The sequence below is a fragment of the Myxine glutinosa genome, chromosome 5 (assembly GCF_964187855.1).
Source record: "Myxine glutinosa chromosome 5, kmMyxGlut1.1, whole genome shotgun sequence".
NCBI lineage: Eukaryota > Metazoa > Chordata > Myxini > Myxiniformes > Myxinidae > Myxine > Myxine glutinosa.
In genome coordinates this window covers 123,241,428-123,266,092 of record NC_136265.1, presented here as the reverse complement: position 1 = coordinate 123,266,092, position 24,665 = coordinate 123,241,428, and the positions used below count along the sequence as shown (strand labels likewise).

The following is a 24,665-nucleotide window of genomic DNA, read 5'->3' as shown; positions in this document are numbered from 1 at the left end:
TTATCACATTAATAGATTATCACATTAATACATTATCACATTAATAGATTATCACATTAACAGATTATCACATTAATAGATTATCACATTAAAAGATTATCACATTAATAGATTATCACATCAATTGATTATCACATCAATAGATTATAACATTAATAGATTATCACATTAGTAGATTATCACATTAATAGATTATCACATTAATAGATCATCACAGCAATTGATTATCACATCAATAGATTATAACATTAATAGATTATCACATTAATAGATTATCACATTAATAGATTATCACATTAATTGATTATCACATTAATAGATTATCACATTAATAGATTATCACATTAGTAGATTATCACATTAATAGATTATCACATTAATAGATTATCACATTAATAGATTATCACATTAATAGATTATCACATGAATAGATTATCACATTAATAGATTATCACATTAATAGATTATCACATCAATAGATTATCACATTAATAGATTATCACATTAATAGATTATCACATTAATTGATTATCACATTAATAGATTATCACATCAATAGATTATCACATATCACATTAATAGATTATCACATTAATAGATTATCACATTAGTAGATTATCACATTAGTAGATTATCACATTAATAGATTATCACATTTATAGATTATCACATTAATAGATTATCACATTAATAGATTATAACATCAATAGATTATCACATTAATAGATTATCACATTAATAGATTATAACATCAATAGATTATCACATTAATAGATTATCACATTTATAGATTATCACACCAATAGATTATCACACCAATAGATCATCACATTAATAGATTATCACATTAATAGATTATCACATTAATAGATTATCACATTAATAGATTATCACATTTGTAGATTGTCACATTAATAGATTATCACATTAATAGATTATCACATCAATAGATTATCACATTAATAGATTATCACATTAATAGATTATCACATTAATAGATTATCACATTAATAGATTATCACATTTATAGATTATCACACCAATAGATTATCACACCAATAGATCATCACATTAATAGATTATCACATTAATAGATTATCACACCAATAGATCATCACATTAATAGATTATCACATTAATAGATTATCACATTAATAGATTATCACATTAATACATTATCACATAAATAGATTATCACATTAGTAGATTATCACATTAATAGATTATCACGTTAATAGATTATCACATTAGTAGATTATCACATTAATAGATTATCACATTTATAGATTATCACATCAACAGATTATCACATCAATATATTATCACATTAATAGATTATCACATTAATAGATTATTATCACATTAATAGATTATCACATTAATAGATTATCACATTAGTAGATTATCACATTAATAGATTATCACATTAATAGATTATCACATTAATAGATTATCACATTAATAGATTATCACATTAATAGATTATCACATTAATAGATTATCACATTAATAGATTATCACATTAATAGATTATCACATTAAAAGATTATCACATTAATTGATTATCACATTAATTGATTATCACATGAATAGATTATCACATTAATAGATTATCACATTAATAGATTATCACATTTATAGATTATCACACCAATAGATTATCACACCAATAGATCATCACATTAATAGATTATCACATTAATAGATTATCACATTAATAGATTATCACATTAATAGATTATCACATTAATAGATTATCACATTAATAGATTATCACATCAATAGATTATCACATTAATAGATTATCACATTAATAGATTATCACATTTATAGATTATCACACCAATAGATTATCACACCAATAGATTATCACATTCGTAGATTGTCACATTAATATATTATCACATTAATAGATTATCACATTAATAGATTATCACATTAATAGATTATCACATCAATAGATTATCACATCAATAGATTATCACATTAATAGATTATCACATTAATAGATTATCACATTTATAGATTATCACAGCAATAGATTATCACACCAATAGATCATCACATTAATAGATTATCACATTAATAGATTATCACATTAATAGATTATCACATTAATAGATTATCACATTCGTAGATTGTCACATTAATAGATTATCACATTAATAGATTATCACATCAATAGATTGTCACATTAATAGATTATCACATTAATAGATTATCACATCAATAGATTATCACATTAATAGATTATCACATTAATAGATTATCACATTAATAGATTATCACATTTATAGATTATCACACCAATAGATTATCACACCAATAGATCATCGCATTAATAGATTATCACATTAATAGATTATCACACCAATAGATCATCACATTAATAGATTATCACATTAATAGATTATCACATTAATAGATTATCACATTAATACATTATCACATTAATAGATTATCACATTAGTAGATTATCACATTAATAGATTATCACGTTAATAGATTATCACATTAGTAGATTATCACATTAATAGATTATCACATTAATAGATTATCACATTTATAGATTATCACATCAATAGATTATCACATTAATATATTATCACATTAATAGATTATCACATTAATAGATTATCACATTAATAGATTATCACATTAATAGATTATCACATTAGTAGATTATCACATTAATAGATTATCACATTAATAGATTATCACATTAATAGATTATCACATTAATAGATTATCACATTAATAGATTATCACATTAATAGATTATCACATTAATAGATTATCACATTAATAGATTATCACATTTATAGATTATCACATTAATACATTATCACATTAATAGATTATCACATTAGTAGATTATCACATTAATAGATTATCACATTAATAGATTATCACATTAGTAGATTATCACATTAATAGATTATCACATTAATAGATTATCACATTTATAGATTATCACATTAATAGATTATCACATTAATATATTATCACATTAATAGATCATCACATTAATAGATTATCACATTAATAGATTATCACATTAATAGATTATAACATTAATAGATTATCACATTAGTAGATTATCACATTAATAGATCATCACATCAATTGATTATCACATCAATAGATTATAACATTAATAGATTATCACATTAATAGATTATCACATTAATAGATTATCACATTAATTGATTATCACATTAATAGATTATCACATTAATAGATTATCACATTAGTAGATTATCACATTAATAGATTATCACATTAATAGATTATCACATGAATAGATTATCACATTAATAGATTATCACATTAATAGATTATCACATCAATAGATTATCACATTAATAGATTATCACATTAATAGATTATCACATTAATTGATTATCACATTAATAGATTATCACATTAATAGATTATCACATTAATAGATTATCACATTAATAGATTATCACATTAATAGATTATCACATTAATTGATTATCACATTAATAGATTATCACATCAACAGATTATCACATATCACATTAATAGATTATCACATGAATAGATTATCACATTAGTAGATTATCACATTAGTAGATTATCACATTAATAGATTATCACATTAATAGATTATCACATTAATAGATTATCACATTTATAGATTATCACACCAATAGATTATCACACCAATAGATCATCACATTAATAGATTATCACATTAATAGATTATCACATTAATAGATTATCACATTAATAGATTATCACATTCGTAGATTGTCACATTAATAGATTATCACATTAATAGATTATCACATCAATAGATTATCACATTAATAGATTATCACATTAATAGATTATCACATTAATAGATTATCACATTTATAGATTATCACACCAATAGATTATCACACCAATAGATCATCACATTAATAGATTATCACATTAATAGATTATCACACCAATAGATCATCACATTAATAGATTATCACATTAATAGATTATCACATTAATAGATTATCACATTAATACATTATCACATTAATAGATTATCACATTAGAAGATTATCACATTAATAGATTATCACGTTAATAGATTATCACATTAGTAGATTATCACATTAATAGATTATCACATTAATAGATTATCACATTTATAGATTATCACATCAATAGATTATCACATCAATAGATTATCACATTAATAGATTATCACATTAATAGATTATCACATTAATAGATTATCACATTAGTAGATTATCACATTAATAGATTATCACATTAATAGATTATCACATTAATAGATTATCACATTAATAGATTATCACATTAATAGATTATCACATTAATAGATTATCACATTAATAGATTATCACATTAAAAGATTATCACATTAATTGATTATCACATTAATTGATTATCACATGAATAGATTATCACATGAATTGATTATCACATTAATAGATTATCACATTAATAGATTATCACATTAAAAGATTATCACATTAATTGATTATCACATTAATTGATTATCACATTAATAGATTATCACATTAATAGATTATCACATTAAAAGATTATCACATTAATTGATTATCACATTAATTGATTATCACATGAATAGATTATCACATTAATTGATTATCACATTAATTGATTATCACATTAATAGATTATCACATTAATAGATTATCACATTAAAAGATTATCACATTAATTGATTATCACATTAATTGATTATCACATGAATAGATTATCACATTAATTGATTATCACATTAATTGATTATCACATTAATAGATTATCACATTAATTGATTATCACATTAAAAGATTATCACATTAATAGATTATCACATTAATAGATTATCACATTTATAGATTATCATATTAATAGATTATCACATTAAAAGATTATCACATTTATAGATTTTCACATTTATAGATTATCATATTAATAGATTATCACATTAAAATATTATCACATTAACAGATTATCACATTAATAGATTATCATATTAATAGATTATCACATCAATAGATTATCATATTAATAGATTATCACATTAAAAGATTATCACATTTATAGATTATCATATTAATAGATTATCACATCAATAGATTATCATATTAATAGATTATCACATTAGTAGATTATCACATTTATAGATTATCATATTAATAGATTATCACATTAAAATATTATCACATTAATAGATTATCACATTAATAGATTATCACATTAATAGATTTATCACATAAATAGATTATCACATTAATAGATTATCACATTAATAGATTATCACATTAATAGATTATCACATTAATAGATTATCACATTAATAGATTATCACATTAATAGATTATCACATTAATAGATTATCACATTTATAGATTATCACATTAATAGATTATCACATTAGTAGATTATCACATTAATAGATTATCACATTAATAGATTATCACATTAATAGATTATCACATTAATAGATTATCACATTAATAGATTATCACATTAGTAGATTATCACATTAATAGATTATCACATCAATAGATTATCACATTAATAGATTATCACATTAATAGATTATCACATTAATAGATTATCACATTAATAGATTATCACATTTATAGATTATCACACCAATAGATTATCACACCAATAGATCATCACATTAATAGATTATCACATTAATAGATTATCACACCAATAGATCATCACATTAATAGATTATCACATTATAGATTATCACATTAATAGATTATCACACCAATAGATCATCACATTAATAGATTATCACATTAATAAATTATCACATTAATAGATTATCACATTAATACATTATCACATTAATAGATTATCACATTAGTAGATTATCACATTAATAGATTATCACGTTAATAGATTATCACATTAATAGATTATCACATTAATAGATTATCACATTAATAGATTATCACATTAATAGATTATCACATTAATAGATTATCACACCAATAGATCATCACATTAATAGATTATCACATTAATAGATTATCACATTAATAGATTAATCACACCAATAGATCATCACATTAATAGATTATCACATTAATACATTATCACATTAATAGATTATCACATTAGTAGATTATCACATTAATAGATTATCACGTTAATAGATTATCACATTAGTAGATTATCACATTAATAGATTATCACATTAATAGATTATCACATTAATAGATTATCACATTAATAGATTATCACATTAATTGATTATCACATTAATAGATTATCACATTAATAGATTATCACATTAATAGATTATCACATCAATAGATTATCACATTAATAGATTATCACATTAATAGATTATCACATTAATAGATTATCACATTTATAGATTATCACACCAATAGATTATCACACCAATAGATTATCACATTAATAGATTATCACATTAATAGATTATCACATTAATAGATTATCACATTAATAGATTATCACATTAATAGATTATCACATTACTAAATTCTCACATTAATGGATTATTAACTTCTAAAATCATCAATTTTCAGATTGGCAATTTTACTATTGATGAAATGGACAATTTGATGTGTTCATGGCAACCTTTTTGAAGGGGGACGGGATGGATTTTGTGAGCATCTTGCTCTGCACGATGGCTTTCTTGTTTTTATTAATTTATTTATTCATGATCTAAGGCTCGTAATAGAGATTGTTTTATACATGGTCTAAGACTAACTTTATTTTGGTTACAAACATATCACCAGAAATTTCCTTGAGCAATTAGCGGTTCCATTATATTACTCCTAATCTTCGGTCTGCGTCGCCGCTAATTGCTCAGGAAGTCTGAGGGAGGTTCTTGTGGAGAATTATTGTGTATCAGAAAGCCGGGCAAACCACAAGTAGAATATTGGCGATGAACTCAAAAAAGAAGAGAGTAAGACAGTTCATGATTCAAAATATCATTTATATGTAATTTCAGGGTGAGAAAAACATTTTTACATGGCAAAAAACCCAAATTTAAACAAATTTAAACTTTTCAGTGATTTTTCTCCAGGGAGCCCAGGGTGAGGACCCCCAAAAGTCCAAGGAGCTCAATGTTCAATATGTCAAGACCAATTTTATACTCATTAAATGATTGTAGAATTAAAGATGGATTGTTTTGATGGGTTGTTTTATAACCAGAAACAGAACCCTGTTGAGGATCACATGCTTAGCATTCCCATCTGACCATGTAACTCATTATCTTGGTGGAACCCAAGTTCAAATCATCCATAATTATCTCGCTGTGTTCCATAATTAAATAACAGATGCTTGGTTCCCGTGAATGAAAATATTTTCACAACTATTGATTTTATAGAACATCTTACCCCATGCAGTCTTGAGAAAAAGGACGTGGTTCTTCATTGGAACTTGGACGTGTGACTTTCGTGGAAGCAATTATTGTAAGAAGAAGAAGGATCTCAAAATTTTCCCACCCTGAGAGCGCTAGTAGTCAGGTTCACTATGTCAATAAATTATATTTCGTTCAAAATCATGGTAGATTAGCAAACCTATACATTTTTGGAAAGGTTATAGCATAAGGAAACTAAAAATCAATGTTTACATTTGGAGAGATACCTGTATGGCGGCCATTTTGGATTTTCAAAATGGCCACTGTAAAATACATATTTTGTTCTATTTCTGCCTCTAATTACCCTAAAAACTTTTTAAAATATACTAAACCTCTATTTTCAGGGACAAGGAATCCAATGAAAGTATCAAATTAGTGCTATGGGGAATGGTAAGACACGAATCAAAGGTTTTGAATTGCAAAATACTGTCTTTATATTCGCGATAAGTTGCATAATCAAATACATGTTATCATTTTGTACAGGCAGTTAATAACATCAAAATGTGTCACAATAATTCATATCACCAAACATACACAGGCAGTCAGCAAAATCATATATACACATGCAGTCAGTATAACTTCACATCTACACAGGCAGTCAATGACAAAATATACACAGGCAGTCAATGGCATCAAACATACACGATTACAGAATATGCCATTTAGAGTTCGTCATCACTGTCCTGTGTGTCGTATCCGACAATATAGTCCGCATCGTTTTCACAGTCCGTTCCACACAAGCAAAGGTCGGTCAAATTGATTGGCAAATCGAATTGGTCGAATGGTCGATCGAATCGAATTCGATGAATCGAATCGAATCGAATCGAATGAATTGGTCGAATGGTCGAATGGTCGATCGAAGCGATTGGTCGAATGGTCGAATGGTCGAATGGAATTGGTCGGAATTGGCAAATGTAAACATTGATTTTCAGATTTTCCATGTAATAACGTTTCCAAAAATGTATAGGTTTGCTAATCTACCATGATTATGAACGAAAAAACATAGTGAACCTGACTATAGTGGCAAATTTGATTTGTCAAGCCAGTTTTTCTTTGTATACATCGTTAAAGCTCATGGAACAGATAGAAGGTGATTTGTGTTCTACAGTGTTCAAATATATAATTTGATTGAAATGAAATAAAAGTTTTCAAGGTTGTAGAAAGAAAACGGCCATTGAGTCAGAAGTTTACCGCCCTTGATGCAGCATCTTTTACACTGCCTTATTGAACATGTTACGTTAGTTCTTCATGCCTGGTGTTTGTGTCCTTTGTGACATTCTTAAAACATTCCTGTTTTTTTGTTTTGTTTTTTTTTGTACCCCAAATCGAGGCTTGTGGAAGAGATAACATTAATGACAAAAAAAAAAAAACGGACACATCAGACAAAATAAAGGGAGCGGGAGACAAGATGGGGAGAGATGGGGAAGCACACAAGGGCAACAGTGGAGAACAGGGACATCAGGAGATCTGTGGGAGGTAGAGGGCTTGGGGGGAGGAGGCATGGGAAGGGGGGGGGTGGTGGGAGAAGGTATAAATCACACGGACACTGCTAGGACTTCCAGGAAAGAAGTTGGTATCTCAAAAAGTGGATCTGGGGTGAATTAGCGGGGGTAGAAAAGATCAAGGTTTTGGATGGGGGAAGATAAGAGATGGTGGTAAACAGCTGTATTAATGACCTGGAGGGAGGAGTGGGATTGAAGAGAGTGAGGGAGTTTGTTCCAGAGGTGGGAGAAAAGAGGAATGAAGGAGTGAAGGTGAGCAGAGAGTCTTGATTTTGGCAGTTTAACCAGAAGAGGATTGCTGGCAGATCTTGTGCGACCTGTAGGAATATTTGGGGGACAGAGCCCAGAGAAAGCTGGGGGGGGGGGGCAAGGCTGGAGAGGAGTCGGTAGAAGTTTATTTTGGTTTTATTTTTGTTTTGGTTTATTTTTAGACAGTGGTATGTTTTTCAATTTTATTTTACTGCCAGCCTGACAAAACAATTACGTCACTCCTCTCTGCGCATGCGCGAGCGGCACATTCTGCACAATTTACCAAATTTAGAGCCGAAGCCCTATTAAACTTCAGGTTTTTGTCCAAAATATAACATTCAATTCAAATCAAGTTGTTCCTCGATCATAGAAACAGACTGAGAGGCTGACAGAGTGAACCAATATTTTTGGTTACATATATGTAGTTGGAGGCAACAATGGAGGACCTCCATATGACCTGGTCCGGCCGTAGACACACATTTAATAAATGATATCCTCTTTGGCCATAATTGTCCTGATTGTACTTGAGCTGCATCATAAAAATTCCTTCTTATGCAATCTCATCAGGTTGGAGTCGATTTTAAGAATGTAAGACTATGTTACCCTCACTTGCTTCACTCGCAAATATGGACATCTCCTCTCGTGTGTCTGCATGCCATAATCGTTTTCCTTCCGTCTCCTGTAGTCGACACCCGACGCATGCCCGTCATGACCACCACACCGAAGATGCTGGACTCGAGTCCCACACTCTTGGTGGACGTGAAGCCACGGGTGCAGGTGGAAGCGTCGGTCGCGCACATCCCGCAGCAGGTGCCTGCAATGGAGGCGCTCGGAGAGCTGAACCTACCCGAACACCAGGGGGAGATGGTACGCACGGACAGCCCAAACTTCCTGTGCTCCAGGCTTCCCCCGCACTGGCGCTGCAACAAGACACTGCCAGTGGCATTCAAGGTATCTCGAGGTGATGAACACCGTGGTACTTCTGGTCACGTCCATTGTACCAAAGTGGTTGTGATGATGATAGCTGGATCTGGTCACGTCAGAAATTTAAAGAACGTCCTATTTTTGGAACAGCATTGTGTAAAATCGCCATTGATGTTCTTGCCAACAATATGACACCTGTAATAACGACAAGCATATGATGCCGTTTTGGTCCTTAAGACGTGTGGGATCCTCGTCTGGGTGTTTATGGATACTATTGGGCCAGTTGTACCAAATTTTCATTGTTCTTCACCGTCTTGTAGCATACCCGCCTACCGGACTTGGTGGGTCTTTAGGGGGTACTCGGGGCCTTTTGGGAGTACTCGGGGCCTTTTTGGTATTTTGGGTCAGCGGAGTCTTTTTGGTCTTCTGGGCCTTCGGAGTATTTTAGGGGTACTCAGGGCCTTTTTGTCTTTTGGGTCCTCTGGGTCTTTTGGGTCAGCAGAGACTTTTTGGGTTTTAGGGTCCTCTGGGTATTTTGGGTCAGTGGAGACTTTTTGGTCTTCTGGGTCTTCGGAGTCTTTTGGGGGTACTCAGGGCCTTTTTGGTGTTTTGGGTCAGCAGAGACTTTTTGGTATTTTGGGTCCTCTGGGTATTTTGGGTCAGCGGAGACTTTTTGGTCTTCTGGGTCTTCGGAGTCTTTTGGGGGTACTCAGGGCCTTTTTGGTCTTTTGGGTCAGCAGAGACTTTTTGGCATTTTGGGTCCTCTGGGTATTTTGGGTCAGCGGAGACTTTTTGGTCTTCTGGGTCTTCAGAGTCTTTTGGGGGTACTCAGGGCCTTTTTGGTATTTTGGGTCCTCTGGGTCTTTTGGGTCAGCAGAGACTTTTTGGTCTTTGGGTCCTCTGGGTCTTTTGGGTCAGCAGAGACTTTTTGGTCTTTTTGGTCCTCTGGGTCTTTTGGGTCAGCAGAGACTTTTTGGTCTTTTGGGTCATCTGGGTATTTTGGGTCGGCAGAGACTTTTGGGTCTTCTAATACCTTTAACTGTTTGATAATTATTATGACAATATAGTAATCAAGAATGTTTCAACGAGGTAGATTAATGAATGTAATTATTTGATTGTCAGTTCATCAAAGTTAATGGAATATCGTGTAAATGTATCAGGAGGTGAATCGTGGCATTGTAGTGAAGAGTATAACCGGCTGCTGTGTGATGTGGCAGGTGGTGATTTTGGGCGATGTATCAGATGGGACTTTGGTCACCGTTTTGGCAGGGAATGATGAGAACTTCTCTGCGGAATTGCGGAATGCCACGGCGGTTGTTAAGAACCGCATCGCACGCTTTAACGATCTGCGCTTTGTTGGTCGGAGTGGAAGAGGTGAGATATGTTGCACGTTTGGAGATTGATGATCATCAGGAACATCCATTCCCGAAGGGACGGGAGTGACCAGTGCCGTGTATATTGAGAGTCTGGCCAACTGAAATACCGGCGCCATGTTGCATACCTAACTTCGCGCGCTGGCACTGTGGATGTATGTCAGCTGTGGCAATCCTGTAGTTCTGTGACGAGGGAATCGATGTTATTACTGTTTGGTCGCAGATTTAATGAGGAACAACTAATTCAAGTTAAAGTGACGTGTTGTTTGTTATTGGAATAATAAAATCTGCAAGCGGCGTCATTTATTCACACAAATTGTTTGCCTGTCGCGGCACACGACTTATTGTCAGCTGCATACAGCATACTGATCAATTTTATTTCTCTTGGCATGAAATTGTAATTTGATAAAATGGAGCTTGTATACTAGTTTTCATCTATTATCTGGAAACGTAACATACAATATTCCCATAATGCTACGAAAGTACAATGTCTATTATTTTATTCATTAGCTTGGGTTCACAAATGTTGTTATACTTTCGTTTTCAAAGTTGTTATACTTTCGTTTTACGTTTTCAAAGAACACTTTACTCAGGAAACTGACACAAACAGTGACAAATATTGCGTCATAAACAAGTATTTCCTGATATATAAGCATATATAAACAGTGCATGTTACAGGGTATATGTACAATAAGGGATTATGTATAATACCTGATTTTCAGTTATTATACATAATCCCTTATATATATATATACCCCATACACTGCATATGTACACGAAAAATGTTACAGGAAATATGTAGAATATATATTGTTGTGGATTCGGGGTCAGCGCTCCCCTAACCAAGGGGGGGTTAATCCCCTTGTCTTTTAAGCTGGCCATCCCCCGATCCTGGAAATTATAACGCTCCTTTCCGGTCGAGATTGGCCAGGGTGATTGGTCAATGGAGTCCCAAATACCTGAGTGCCAATCCGACCGCAAAGTAGGGAGATAATTTCCGCTCGGACCGCGGACAAGATGGAAATTGCCGAGCGGTTTAGCAATCCGAAGCCCGAGCCATTAACAAAGGAACTAAACCCGATCCTGAGCGGTTGGCCAAATCGTGCCGCAGGTACCCAATGGAGAGAAAAGACTAAAGCGATCGAATGGAGAAGAAACCAAAAGGGTAAGGAAGAACACAGGATTTATTACAACAATCAAAGAGGAAACAAAAGGGAAAGAATATACAAGAAGAAGAAGAAGCAGGACACAGAGCAACCTTACCTATACAGTGTTACTTAACCCCAGGACGAACAAACAGATTTACACGGGAGGGTAGTGGTAGGAGAGGAAGGTCCAAGTAGATGGTTCCAGGCAACGAGATCCGGCCTCGGTCCAAGCTCCAGGTCCACGGCGAAGAATGGTAGGCGCCTTCGTGTCGTTTGCGCACGACCGGACTTTAAGAATATAGCGGGGGAAACTGGGATGCTTACGTAATACTAGTACTCTCAACTCTCTCTCTCTTTTTCGTACTGTTCGTATCTCAGAGGGTACCCTCGCGCAAATATTACTCAGTGCGCTCTTTCACCAAGGCCGTGCGAATCCGAATCCCAAGAAGTCCATGCGAGTCCCAGCACGCAGTTCGTACGAGAGCGTGGCGCAGCTTCAGTCCCCATCCGCAGTCTGTGAAAGGGCTTTCCGCTCACCGTTATATAACGCGGGCGTCGATTAAGCCGCGCTTCATAGGGCTACGCCCACCAGCGAGCTCACCTCAGCCCTGGTTGGTTGGCGAGGGCTCGCTGGCTCCACCTTTGATGACGAGTTGACAGGGGGCCACGCCTCCTCCCAGCGCTCCGCCCTTCTTCTCCAGCTTGACCGCGTGCGTAATGGCGTTTTGAGCCAGGCAGCGAATGGCGCTGCTGGGCGAGCAGAGGTGCGTACCACAATTTGGAGAGAGTCAAGCCGCAAAATGAATGGAATTGAAAAGGACCTATGTTATTTGATTAATGCAACGCAGATTCAACTATTGGGAACACAGCCTTATCTGATACACAAACTAAGGAAATAACTACAAGTCCTATGGTGTCCTACGTGTTGTTGTGGCTTAACTATGGGTGCTCCGATTACCTTTACAAAGGGAATATTTACAAGTATTATTTACTAAGTGAGGGGTTCTAAAAACCGCAACAATATATATGGTTGACTAAATAAATGTTAAGCTCACCAGAGACCTAATACACACGTGTCATGTCACTTTTGATTTGAAACCAATATATATTAAGCGATTTCACTTACCGAACATAAATATGAGTAAGATGATGGATTCCATCCAACTCGGCGTATTTTAACCACCCAAATAGCACTTCGTTCCTTGTCTCGAGGAAATCTGTGCATTATACGACCTTGTCCTGGTCTAACAGAACATCTCCAAGCGGCACAACACACCATATTGGTTGATTTTATTGAAATATTACTCAAATGAAATATGCAACGATACGAAGCAATGGCACGGAATGGGTGCAGCGGGAAAGCTGCTCGGCTGAGGTGGTATGCAAAATGGCGCCTGCAAACCACGTGATGCGGGCTCGACCAATCACGGCGGTAGTTGAGCAGATCAAAGGCTGGCCAGGCTCTGTTAATATAAGGCACTGGGAGTGACTATTGCAATGGGTCTGTGTCACAGGGAGATTTACTTTAATATAGCACCCCATGTGGCCTACTTTATCGTGTGTGTGTGTGTGTGTGTGTGTGTGTGTGTGTGTGTGTGTGTGTGTGTGTGTGTGTGTGTGTGTGTGTGTGTGTGTGTGTGTTTGTGTGTGTGTGTACGTACGTACATTTGTGCATGTGTGTGTGTGTACATTTATGCATGTGTGTTTGTGTGTGTATTTGTGCGTGTGTGCACATGTTTGTGCGTGTGTGTGTGTGTGTGTGTGTGTGTGTGTGTGTGTTTGTGTACATTTGTGTATATTTGTGCATGTGTGTGTGTATATTTGTACGTGTGTGTGCACGTGTTTGTGTACATTTGTGCATGTGTGTACGTGTGTGTGTGTGCATTTGTGTGTATTTGTTCGTGTGTGCGTGCACATGTGTGTGTGTGCATATGTGTGTTTGTGTACATTTGTGTATATTTGTGTGTGTGTGTGTGTGTGTGTGTGTGTGTGTGTGTGTGTGTGTGTGTGTGTGTGTGTGTGTGTGTGTGTGTGTGTACATGTGTGTGTACATTTGTGTATATTTGTGCGTGTGTGTGTGTGTGTATGTGTATCCACACACAGAATAATTTTAATAAAGTCCCCCAGTGGCCTCCTTTAATACAGCATTAAGGTGCATGAAAGGTGTCTTCCTTCTAGACAAATAACCCGACGAGGCCCTGCATTGTTAACGGCTCATTCTTGTTCCTTATGAAATGGTCTTGACATCCATCAGGTGGATCAAATGTTTTTGTGGAACTGTCGCACTAATGTCATCAGATCCATTCTACCAAGCTCATGCTTAAGGCTCCGTATCATTCCAATGTCGTCAGCCATTCTTATATTTATGATCAAGCCAAAACCTGGCAATTTGGAGTGGTGGTCCACACTATCGGACCCAAAAGATCTTTCCATGGATTGATGACTCATTCTGGTTGTGGGTTTTCCCTACTGAGTCAGTCTTTCCCATCTTGGGATCGTTCACCAAGTCTAATGTATCAATGATGTGGCAAAGTTGGATGAATTTTTTTATTTATAGAAAATCCTTTTGTGCTTTACGGATTTCTTATCCCGTTATTTATTATTATCCCATTCCCTGCGCAGCAGGAGATGGGGTTTTGTAATCATGCGTTGTGTGTGTGTGTCTGTCTGGTCCATAACGTTTTTACCATTTTACCGTTTTTACCAGCTATTGCCATAAAATTTTTACCAAACCTTTATTATTATAATATCAGAAGCCAAATTAATGATTTTGTCAAAAGGTCAAAGGTCAGCGTCACATAAAATCATCAATTTTCATCCAATTGACCTGAAATTTCAATTTACCATTTGAGATTTGTCGTCACATTTTCAACAAAGCTTTATTATGATAATATGGAGAAGGCAAATTAATAACTTTGTCAAAAGGAATTGGTTCACCAATCAAAATCTACAAGCCGATTGTTTTTTTTTTAGATCAAAAGGTCAATGGTCAAGGTTGCGTAAATTCACCAATTTTCACCCGATTGACCTGAAATTTCAGGAATTTGCATATCAGGTCACTGAATTGGTCCCTAATGAAAAGGTAGGAGTCGATTGTTGTTGTTGTTTTTTTAGATCAAAAGGTCAAAGGTCAAGGTTGCATAAAATTGACAATTTTTGTCTAATTGACCTGAAATTTTAATAATTTGCATATTAGGTACAAGAATTAGTTCACTAATCAAATGGTACAAACTGATTATTTTTTTACATATAAAGCTCAAAGGTCAAGGTTCCATAAAATCATCAATTTTCATTTTTTAAATTTTTTTTACTGTTTTCGTTTTTTTGAGAATATGGAAGAAGAAGATGTCCGACTATAAACGGACGCGGCCTGGCTTTGCATTCTCAGATGCTTTCTAGTTTGCATTAAAATTTATATTCCAATTTATTTTCTCTATTTTGTCTGCAGTGGATTCAATTTCAAAGTATTATTTATTACGCATCGGTTTGCAAGCGTCACTAGACCCTACTACCTTTGGATGAACCGTTTGGTCTTCGGTCTGCGGACCGATTTGTGGTACCCATGCAGGTGTCGCATAGTAACTGTTCCACATTCTCTCGTTACAGGTAAGAGTCTCAACGTTACTATCACGACCTTTACAAGCCCCGTACAAGTGGCGACGTACCACCGGGCTATCAAGGTCACTGTGGATGGTCCTCGAGAGCCACGACGTGAGTACCTGCACACGTAGATTGCGTCCAGCATTGTAACGATAATGATTTGCAGCAGAGGGTGGATGAGAAAAACATTTGCACAAGGTGATTGATGGTCAGGCCCGGTATGGTAGATGGCCGACGTCTCGGAAGGGAGAAAGAAATGCTGGTTCATTGCCAAGTCCCCAGGAGCTAGGTAGTGTGTTGTGCCAAGGGCGGGCCAAGGGATTCGCATACACCTCCTCCCTCCAGCTCTTACACTTCCCTTGCACACCTGCACAAACATTCCGGGTGCTGGTCGGCACGGAACAAAGAAGTTGCGTTTCACCATTTCCCATCGCACTCCCCCTTCATCGCTATGGCAGTTGGCACTGGACCCTTGATGTAATTCATGGGAAGAGGGGAGGGGGCACATCGCCCAACATTTCCTCCCAAGGATACCTTGTCCCCACCTTGCTCTAAATCATTCATTTTATATTTAAATGTTTGTGTGTCCACTGTTACTAGGTTAGCACGGTGGTTGTGTTCTCTCTTTTGAGCTGTCTGATCAGAGTTTCATTCCTTACTGTCACCCAGGTGTTTCGCAGGTAGGGTGTTCCATCAATGTCCGCTGGCCTTTGGAGGGAGGTTATCCAGGTGTGCCATTTGCTCGTATTCGCTGTCGCATGTTAAATATCCCATGATACCTTCCAAGTTTAGGAGGCCATTGTTTCCCTATATATCCTGGCCCAACTCCAACCATGATCACCACTGGGAAGAGCTTGGCACAGGGACAATGGCTGATGTAGGCAGGTTGATTCTCATTAGAAGTTGGTTTTGATTTGTCTCTCGAGATCTCGGTACATCAATGCTTCCCAAACCTCAACCACCGCTTCTTCTTCTTTACCCCCGTAACATATCCAGGGCACCGGCAGCGGATGGGAGAAGAAGGACTCAAACCAAACTCTGTGGGACTGTTTGCAGCAGACCGTCTGCTCCATCTCAGCTCACAGCTTGGTCCTCCGGGTATCCGACCCACAATGGCGGTCAACCACTGTTTCAGCAGCTCAACCCATGGTGGGACTTGTGGAGTTGGTGCCATGTTAAACGCAATGAAAGTGAAACTTTTGTCTTTTTTTCTTCCTTGCTCTAGAGTCCAGTTAGGCTGAATAGTAAAACTAGGCCTAGGTCATGATGTCAGAGGCCATTCTTTTTGACATAGACTTAGGCCTAAATGTTGGACCAATTCTGGCATTTTTTCCTTCTTTAGCTTGAGTAATGTTTGTTTTTTGAAATGTCGTTTCATCAATAACCGGAAGTGTTGGCCGATATCTGACGTGTTAATCCATGATAGCGTAGCTCGGCAAATCTTCCTTCCGAAAGGAATTCTGAATTCACTTCCTACTCTGGTCTTGTTCTAAGTATAGGTCAATGTACATTGCAGAGGATCCATTCGGGAGGTTCAAACCCCAAAAGTAGTTTTATTTACTTTCCAGACATGAGCCGGCATTCCCAAGCGTCGCCTACATGGGGTTATGACCAGCACTATCCACAATACCTGGCTCAGGTAGCTGGAAGCACGGGTCATGTGACATCGGCTCCTGTGTCACCGGTGCGTCCTGGGGGTTTGCCTGCCATCACTCCAGAAATGGCTGGACGGCTGCCAGGTGAGAATCCTGACCGTTTTGGTCATTTAATAAGCTGTGCCCAACTTATTCTCTCAATAATGTCCTTTTGTCTTCAATTCTTCTTTTCTGCTGCTCTTTTGAAGTCCGATCTGTCTTTTCGTCAAAGTCTACTCTGTACTACCCTTCAAAATCTGATCTTTCCTGTTCTTGAAAGTTTCCTCTTTCCGTCACCCAGAGAGCCTTCTGGTGCGGACGCTCGTGATACCATGGAGGTTATACGGGATGAGGAATTCTTTCCCCACCTTTCCTACCTGGGGATATTGCCCCACCTTACTCTAATACTACAAGATAAAAAATATTGGGTTGGCCATTTTGAGCTCCCATCTGAGCACAAACTCATGCTCGTTCAATTCCCATATACTGTATTGATGCGTCTATTGTCTACTCCATCTTTGGAATCTTGGTTCCAGTACGGAGACATTAAGTGTTGTCGTGATGGTGTCCCACTTTTTGGAGAATAATTTTTCCATTATTATTATTATTATTATTATTAACATTTCGATTTTAATTATTTATTTATTTTGCAATGTTCATTTATTAAATTTTCCAATTTTCATATGTATATATTTTTTTTATTTCTTCCAATATTTTTTCCAATTTTAAATTATTTTGCCATTATTATTATTATTATTATTATTATTATTATTTATTTTCGATTTTAATTATTTATTTAGCAATGTTCAATTATTTAATTCTCCAATTTTCATATATTATTTCTTTAAATTTTTTTAATTTCTTCAAATATTGTTTCCAATTTTTTTATTATTTTTCCATTTTCACATATTTCATTTTATTATTATTATGATTCCCGCTTTATGGAAAAAAAATACGTTTGTTTTAATTATGAAGCAGAATTTAAAGTGCTACCGATTGGCTAATATTACGAGTTGGCTATACGATGAACCATCAGCGATCTCTGATCGCAACCCTCCAGTTTATGTATGTACATTGTTGTATGCAAATATTTGTATGGCATGTAATATATGTACAAGCTCTTTCCATGAGCTTTATTTAAGTCGAAGAAAAATAATAATCCATTTTGACAATTTTCTTTTCTTATCATTTAAAACTAACCTCATCTTCCCATCTGCTGCTCTTTCCCACTTCTAGGAGCCCCCGATCTATCACCATTCACTGCATCTCGCATTAGTCTCGAGGGGCAATTTCCCAGCCTGCCGTCTCTCCTTGACCCTCGTATCCACTACCCAGGGACCTTTCCGTACTCCCCTGCACCATCTTCGACTGGATCCATTGGCCTCGGAGTCTCAAATCCTTCCACTGCACATTATGCGCCTACTTACCTCCCTCCACCATATCCTGGATCTCCCCCGGCCCAGCCCGGAACGGCCACCGTTTTTCAAGGAACTTCAGCACCGTACCAGCTCTATTATGGAACCTCAAATGGAGCGGCGTATCAGTTCTCAGTTGTGGCTGGTGGAGAGAGATCTGGACAACCACACACTTCCATATCGATTGCTTCTCCCTCCATCTCACTAGCCCCTTCTAGCCACCACGGACAGGATGCCAGCGCCGAGGTCATGGAGCCTGATGTCAATGAGCGGGAATCGCCTTCCGTGCTGGCCCCACCAGGAAGAATGGATGAAGCCTTGTGGAGGCCTTGCTAACGGGTGACTCACCTTCAATGGAGTTGTGGTACCGTGGTGCCAATGCCTATCTCTCCAGCACCAGACGTGTTCTCGATAAGCACACCGTCCGACTACCTGGGCGTACAAACTGCGCTCGAAGGCATCCTTGATTCCAGGGCCTGCACACGAGCCTACCTTTAAGAAAAGTCCTGTGTCAGGGTTTACCATCAGTGAGCAGATATAATTTGTCTTGTCCCGACGTGATCTGAGGATAATTATGTGATGGATAGAAGCAGCAGGATATAAAAAAAAGGGAAGAAAAATTGTGATCATACACCCAGTATAAAATAATCTGCAATTCGTGATGAATAGGAAAAAAACAAAATGGCCGCGACCCACCACGACCAAATCTACACGCTGTGCGAGTACAATGTACAATGTAACGGAGCGTATCGGAATTAAAATGAGGGCTTATGTGGTTCAGTGTTAATTGCACAGCCGATGGGAAGTTCGGCCAATAAGTAATACCACACCACACTGCACTCGCGTTGAGCAGGAAGCGCCGCACATGAACGTTTCATTTTGACTCGGCTAGCAATTTAACGCAGACGACGAAACGAGTTCGGCCATCTATTCTTGTTGTCCTTTCAAAGCGCCAGTGACATGGCAATCCATCGCGTCTGGATAAGACACCGGCCAAGTGTTTTTCTTAATGAATATTACACCTCAGAAAACAAATAATCCCGATATGCCCGAACTACGTAGACGTAAATGCTCCATCGGACGATCAGGAAACCATTTACTGTCCAGAGGTTTGTTCGATCCGCGGCACTAATAACTTGGCATCTTATTTACCTGGTGAAAGGCACTCGCGATGGCATGAGGCAATTCAAGGAATACACCTTGCGTTTCCTTGTTTATAGAATGCGTACAACGCGTATACACTCGTTGGCCAATGGAGTTTGACCAATTGTCGTGCAGACAAAAGTTGCATTTATTTCTGCGTACGTTTGTCCTTTTCCTTTCGAGCTTCTAGAATGAGCAAGAAGGATTTATTTATTTATTAAACCTCTAGGTAATGAAACGTACACACGTCTATCTATGCAATACCTGGGACATACAAATAACAAATACCGTGACGTTAAAAATGCATGAAATTAGTTAACTCCGCATTATATACGCAGTCGTCACTTCCTCTTCTCCATTCTCCCCAAAATAACTACTTTACAAGTTCCCTTTTCGTGTCCTTTTACAGTTTCAACCTCGGCCTCCTTCCTGCAAATATCGAGAGCGTTATACGTGAAGTATCGTACCCTTTCTATTGTTATTCTTCCTCTTTTTTTTTTTTCATGCACTATCCCCTTTTTTTCATGCACTGTCCCTTTTTTCATGCACTGTCCCTTTTTTTCATGCACTATCCTTTTTTTTTTTCATGCACTATCCCTTTCTTCATGCACTGTCCCTTTTTTCATGCACTGTCCCTTTTTAATTTTTTTTTTTTCCCATGCACTATCCATTTTTTTCCATGCACTGTCCATTTTTTTCATGCGCTATCCATTTTTTTTCATGCACTATCCATTTTTTTTCATGCACTATCCCTTTTTTTTCATGCACTATCCCTTTTTTTCTTTTTCTTTTTCATGCACTGTCCCTTTTTAAATTTTTTTATTTTCATGTACTATCCCCTTTTTTTCATGCACTATCCCTTTTTTTCATGCACTATCCCTTTTTTTCTTTTTCTTTTTCATGCACTGTCCCTTTTTTTCATGCACTGTCCCTTTTTTTCATGCACTGTCCCTTTTTTCATGCACTATCCCTTTTTATTATTTTTTTTTCATGCACTATCCCTTATTTTTATTTTTTTCATGCACCATACCTTTTTTTCATGCGCTATCCATTTTTTTTTCATGCACTATCCCTTTTTTATTTTTTTCATGCACTATCCTTTTTGGGTTTCTTTCCATGCACTGTCCCTTTTTTTTCTTTTTTCATGCACTATCCCTTTTGTTCATGCACTATCCCTTTCTTTTTTTTCCATGTACTATCTCTTTTTTTCATGCACTATCCCTTTTTTTTTTCTTTAATGCACTATCCCTTTTTTTTTTTTTTTCATGCACTGTCCCGTCATTCAATCAGTAAGACCCTTGTTCATGTACCAGCGAAACAGGCTTTGTCAAGTAAATGCCTGAAACCTGCCAGTACAGGTAATCTGAACTCAAAGGTGTCCTCATGATGCGTTACTTTTGCCTCCAGCCAAGACACACAAGCCTTTTATATCTACCTCTTTGAATTAAGAGACGTTCTGCATGCCATCGCATTTCTATTCGCTGATAGGCCAAAGAGAAACAATCCATTTTTAACGTGTTTTGTGAAAGCAAAGTGCTCACCACTCGATGCAAACTCCCATCTGCTCACCTAGAAATGCACCCGATTGTGCGCAGCGCCAAAGGACCAGTGTCGCACGCACTTCTCAATATGCACTGGCGAAAGCACACAGGTGAACACATGCACTTGCACACAGGTAAATGCCATCTCACGTAGCTATAGAGAGCATAGAGCTGGTAAACGACATCTCACACAGGTAAACGACATCTCATACAGGTAAACGAGTATTATCACCGCCACACCTCCAAAAAAGGAGCACGATCACAAACCTCGACAGACACCATGAACAGCCGACATCAATAGATGGACCGCTCACCTCAAGAGGACATCCATCAAAACCAAAGACAGCATTAACAGGTACATGACATGGTAAGGGCATTATTTTGTGGTTTCCCAGTCGAGTTGCGGTGACGGTTTTTTAACGAGAGCTCCTTCTTTTTCCGATTCTTTTCACCTGCGCAAGTTACCTGGGCAGCACCGACGGACGAATTTCAAATGAACATTTTAAAAAAATTTTGCTACTTTTCGACTCGTTCAAATGAACTTGCGGCGGCTTCACCCTTCCAGGCACAATAGAGGAGACAATCCGGTTAACCTGGATCGTCCAGAAAAAGTAAAAGTTATTATTCAGCACGTGATTGGGAACTGCAAAGTGCATCAGCCTCACCTGCACGACTCTGTCTACCGAATAAACGTTTCATCGGCAATCGGACCCCCAAACTCAGGCCCACGATAGGTAAAGCTATCCACAGCAACAAGGAACGACATTCCATCCAAACTTCCTGAAGTCTTTTAAATCCCAACTTGATGAGCAGAGTTTTGTGAAAAAATCCTCAGGAAACCTCCACCGTGATGACTGTAGTCCCCACCTTATCGATAACCTACAATCAATAACCGTTTGCTCTCCTGGATCCTCAATAACCTGGATATTCCCTGGATAACCTGGATAACCTGGATCCTAATCCTCAGGAAACGTCCACCGTGATGACTGTAGTCCCCACCTTATCGATAACCTATAATCAATAACCGTTTGCTCTCCTGGATCCTCAATAACCTGGATATTCCCTGGATAACCTGGATCCTAATCCTCAGGAAACGTCCACCGTGATGACTATAGTCCCCACCTGATCGATAACCTATAATCAATAACCGTTTGCTCTCCTGGATCGAAGAGTCAAAACGCAGGTGCCTTTAGGCGAGGCCTCAGACAGGTACCGGGCTCCTTAAAGGATGTAGGTAGTTGTTGTTTTTTGTTTTTTTATTCTGAAATATTTATTTTATTGATCATTTGTAAGTATAAAGCACTGAATATTAGTATAAAGCTCTGGATGTTAGTATAAAGCTCTGGATGTTAGTATAAAGCACTGGATGTGACTTCTGGAGAAGTCTGATGACCGATCGGTTTCGATCAATAAGTATTTTCCCTCCGGTGCCTAAAACTCGACGCATTTGAAATGCCAAAGGTGTAATTTTTGTTTTTGTTTTTATATCGATGGAAAAATAATTTAACGTGCAAATTTATTTTTAAACTTTTATTTTTTACGTTTTACTTTTCACCGTTGAAATGTTTAAAATGCCAGCATCGTTGTATTGTTTATTTTTCTATACACCTGAAGGTTGTAACCTGTAACCAGGTACTGTATTTTTTTTATCGTTCTCGTCACGTGGGGATCTGCTCAGGTCTGAGTCGAACCGTTTGATGTTTCACCATCAGGCCGGGGTGATCGTTGCCCCTTTGACCTGCAGGTGCTTCATCGAATCGAGTAAGCTGCCAGGTATTGTGGTTGGCATCCGCTCGGATTACCTTTTCCACTGGAGGATCTTCGAGACCGAGCGATAGCTTCTTAATTCAGAAAGTCTGTTTCTTGCACCTTGAGTGACTGGAACACGTGGGCTGAGGCACCCGGCCGTAAAGGTGCGGTACCCAGTCGAGAGGTTGCAGGTATAGCACCTGGCCGTGTGTACCTGCAACCTCCATGCTCGGCCCTGGATTGTCAAATAAACCTGCACTCTGGTTGGAAGGTCGTTTTCACTCTTTGCGGATCTTTTTATTTCATTTTATGATTTTCTTGTTATTCCAAACGACGCTTTGGCAGGTATAGTAATTGTTCTCGGCGCACGGAAATCAAGTTTGGTCAAGTCCAGGTGTGCAGAACATTCCGCGAGTGTGAAGAACATCCCAGGTGATGTCCTGGCCTGCCGGCTTCCTGCCTGGTTTTCCACTCGCGAGGTCGATCCGCGTGCAGAGAACTTCAGCAATATTTGGGTCACAACCATTTGGGCCCTTTCGGATTATATTCCAATTTGGCGCTCGAATCGATTTCCCTTTTACCTGATCAACCCGTATGTTTGGCACCTGATCGATATACGTTTACTAACCTCGGGGCACCACGTTTATTCCATATATAAATAATGGTTGCCCGACCACACCACCATTTACACGCGTGGTTGCCCGACCACACCACCATTCACACACGTGGTTGCCCGACCAAACCACCATTTACACGCGTGGCTGCCCGACCACACCACCATTTACACGCGTGGTTGCCCGACTAAACCACCATTTACACGTGTGGTTGCCCGACCAAACCACCATTCACACGTCACATGCGAGCGCGTCGTGGGAGCATGACTTCGTTTTTAATGTGGTGGGTTGCACAGCAACCACACATTGAGATAGTGATGCGGTGTTTCTTGGCATCAAGGAACCTGCACCATTCGGCCGGAACCACTTGCTAC

At 36.9% G+C, this 24,665-nt stretch overlaps 1 protein-coding gene across 2 annotated transcripts in view; it reads left to right on the top strand.

Annotated features, from left to right (window-relative positions):
- The window catches only part of LOC137427142 (runt-related transcription factor 1-like), a 62,447-nt gene extending 38,500 nt beyond the window's left edge, over nt 1-23,947 (top strand). The window contains exons 2-7 of one of the 2 annotated variants that reach the window (XM_068116351.2): nt 9,836-10,101; nt 11,292-11,448; nt 16,202-16,306; nt 17,192-17,344; nt 17,764-17,934; nt 19,066-23,947. In XM_068116351.2, coding sequence (XP_067972452.1) covers nt 9,836-10,101; nt 11,292-11,448; nt 16,202-16,306; nt 17,192-17,344; nt 17,764-17,934; nt 19,066-19,580 — 1,367 coding nt within the window. In that variant the 3' untranslated portion in view covers nt 19,581-23,947. Of the gene's footprint in view, nt 1-9,602; nt 10,102-11,291; nt 11,449-16,201; nt 16,307-17,191; nt 17,345-17,763; nt 17,935-19,065 lie in introns of those variants that run through there. The other variant, XM_078778640.1, reaches the window with a different exon arrangement.
- Nucleotides 23,948-24,665: the final 718 nt, after the last annotated feature.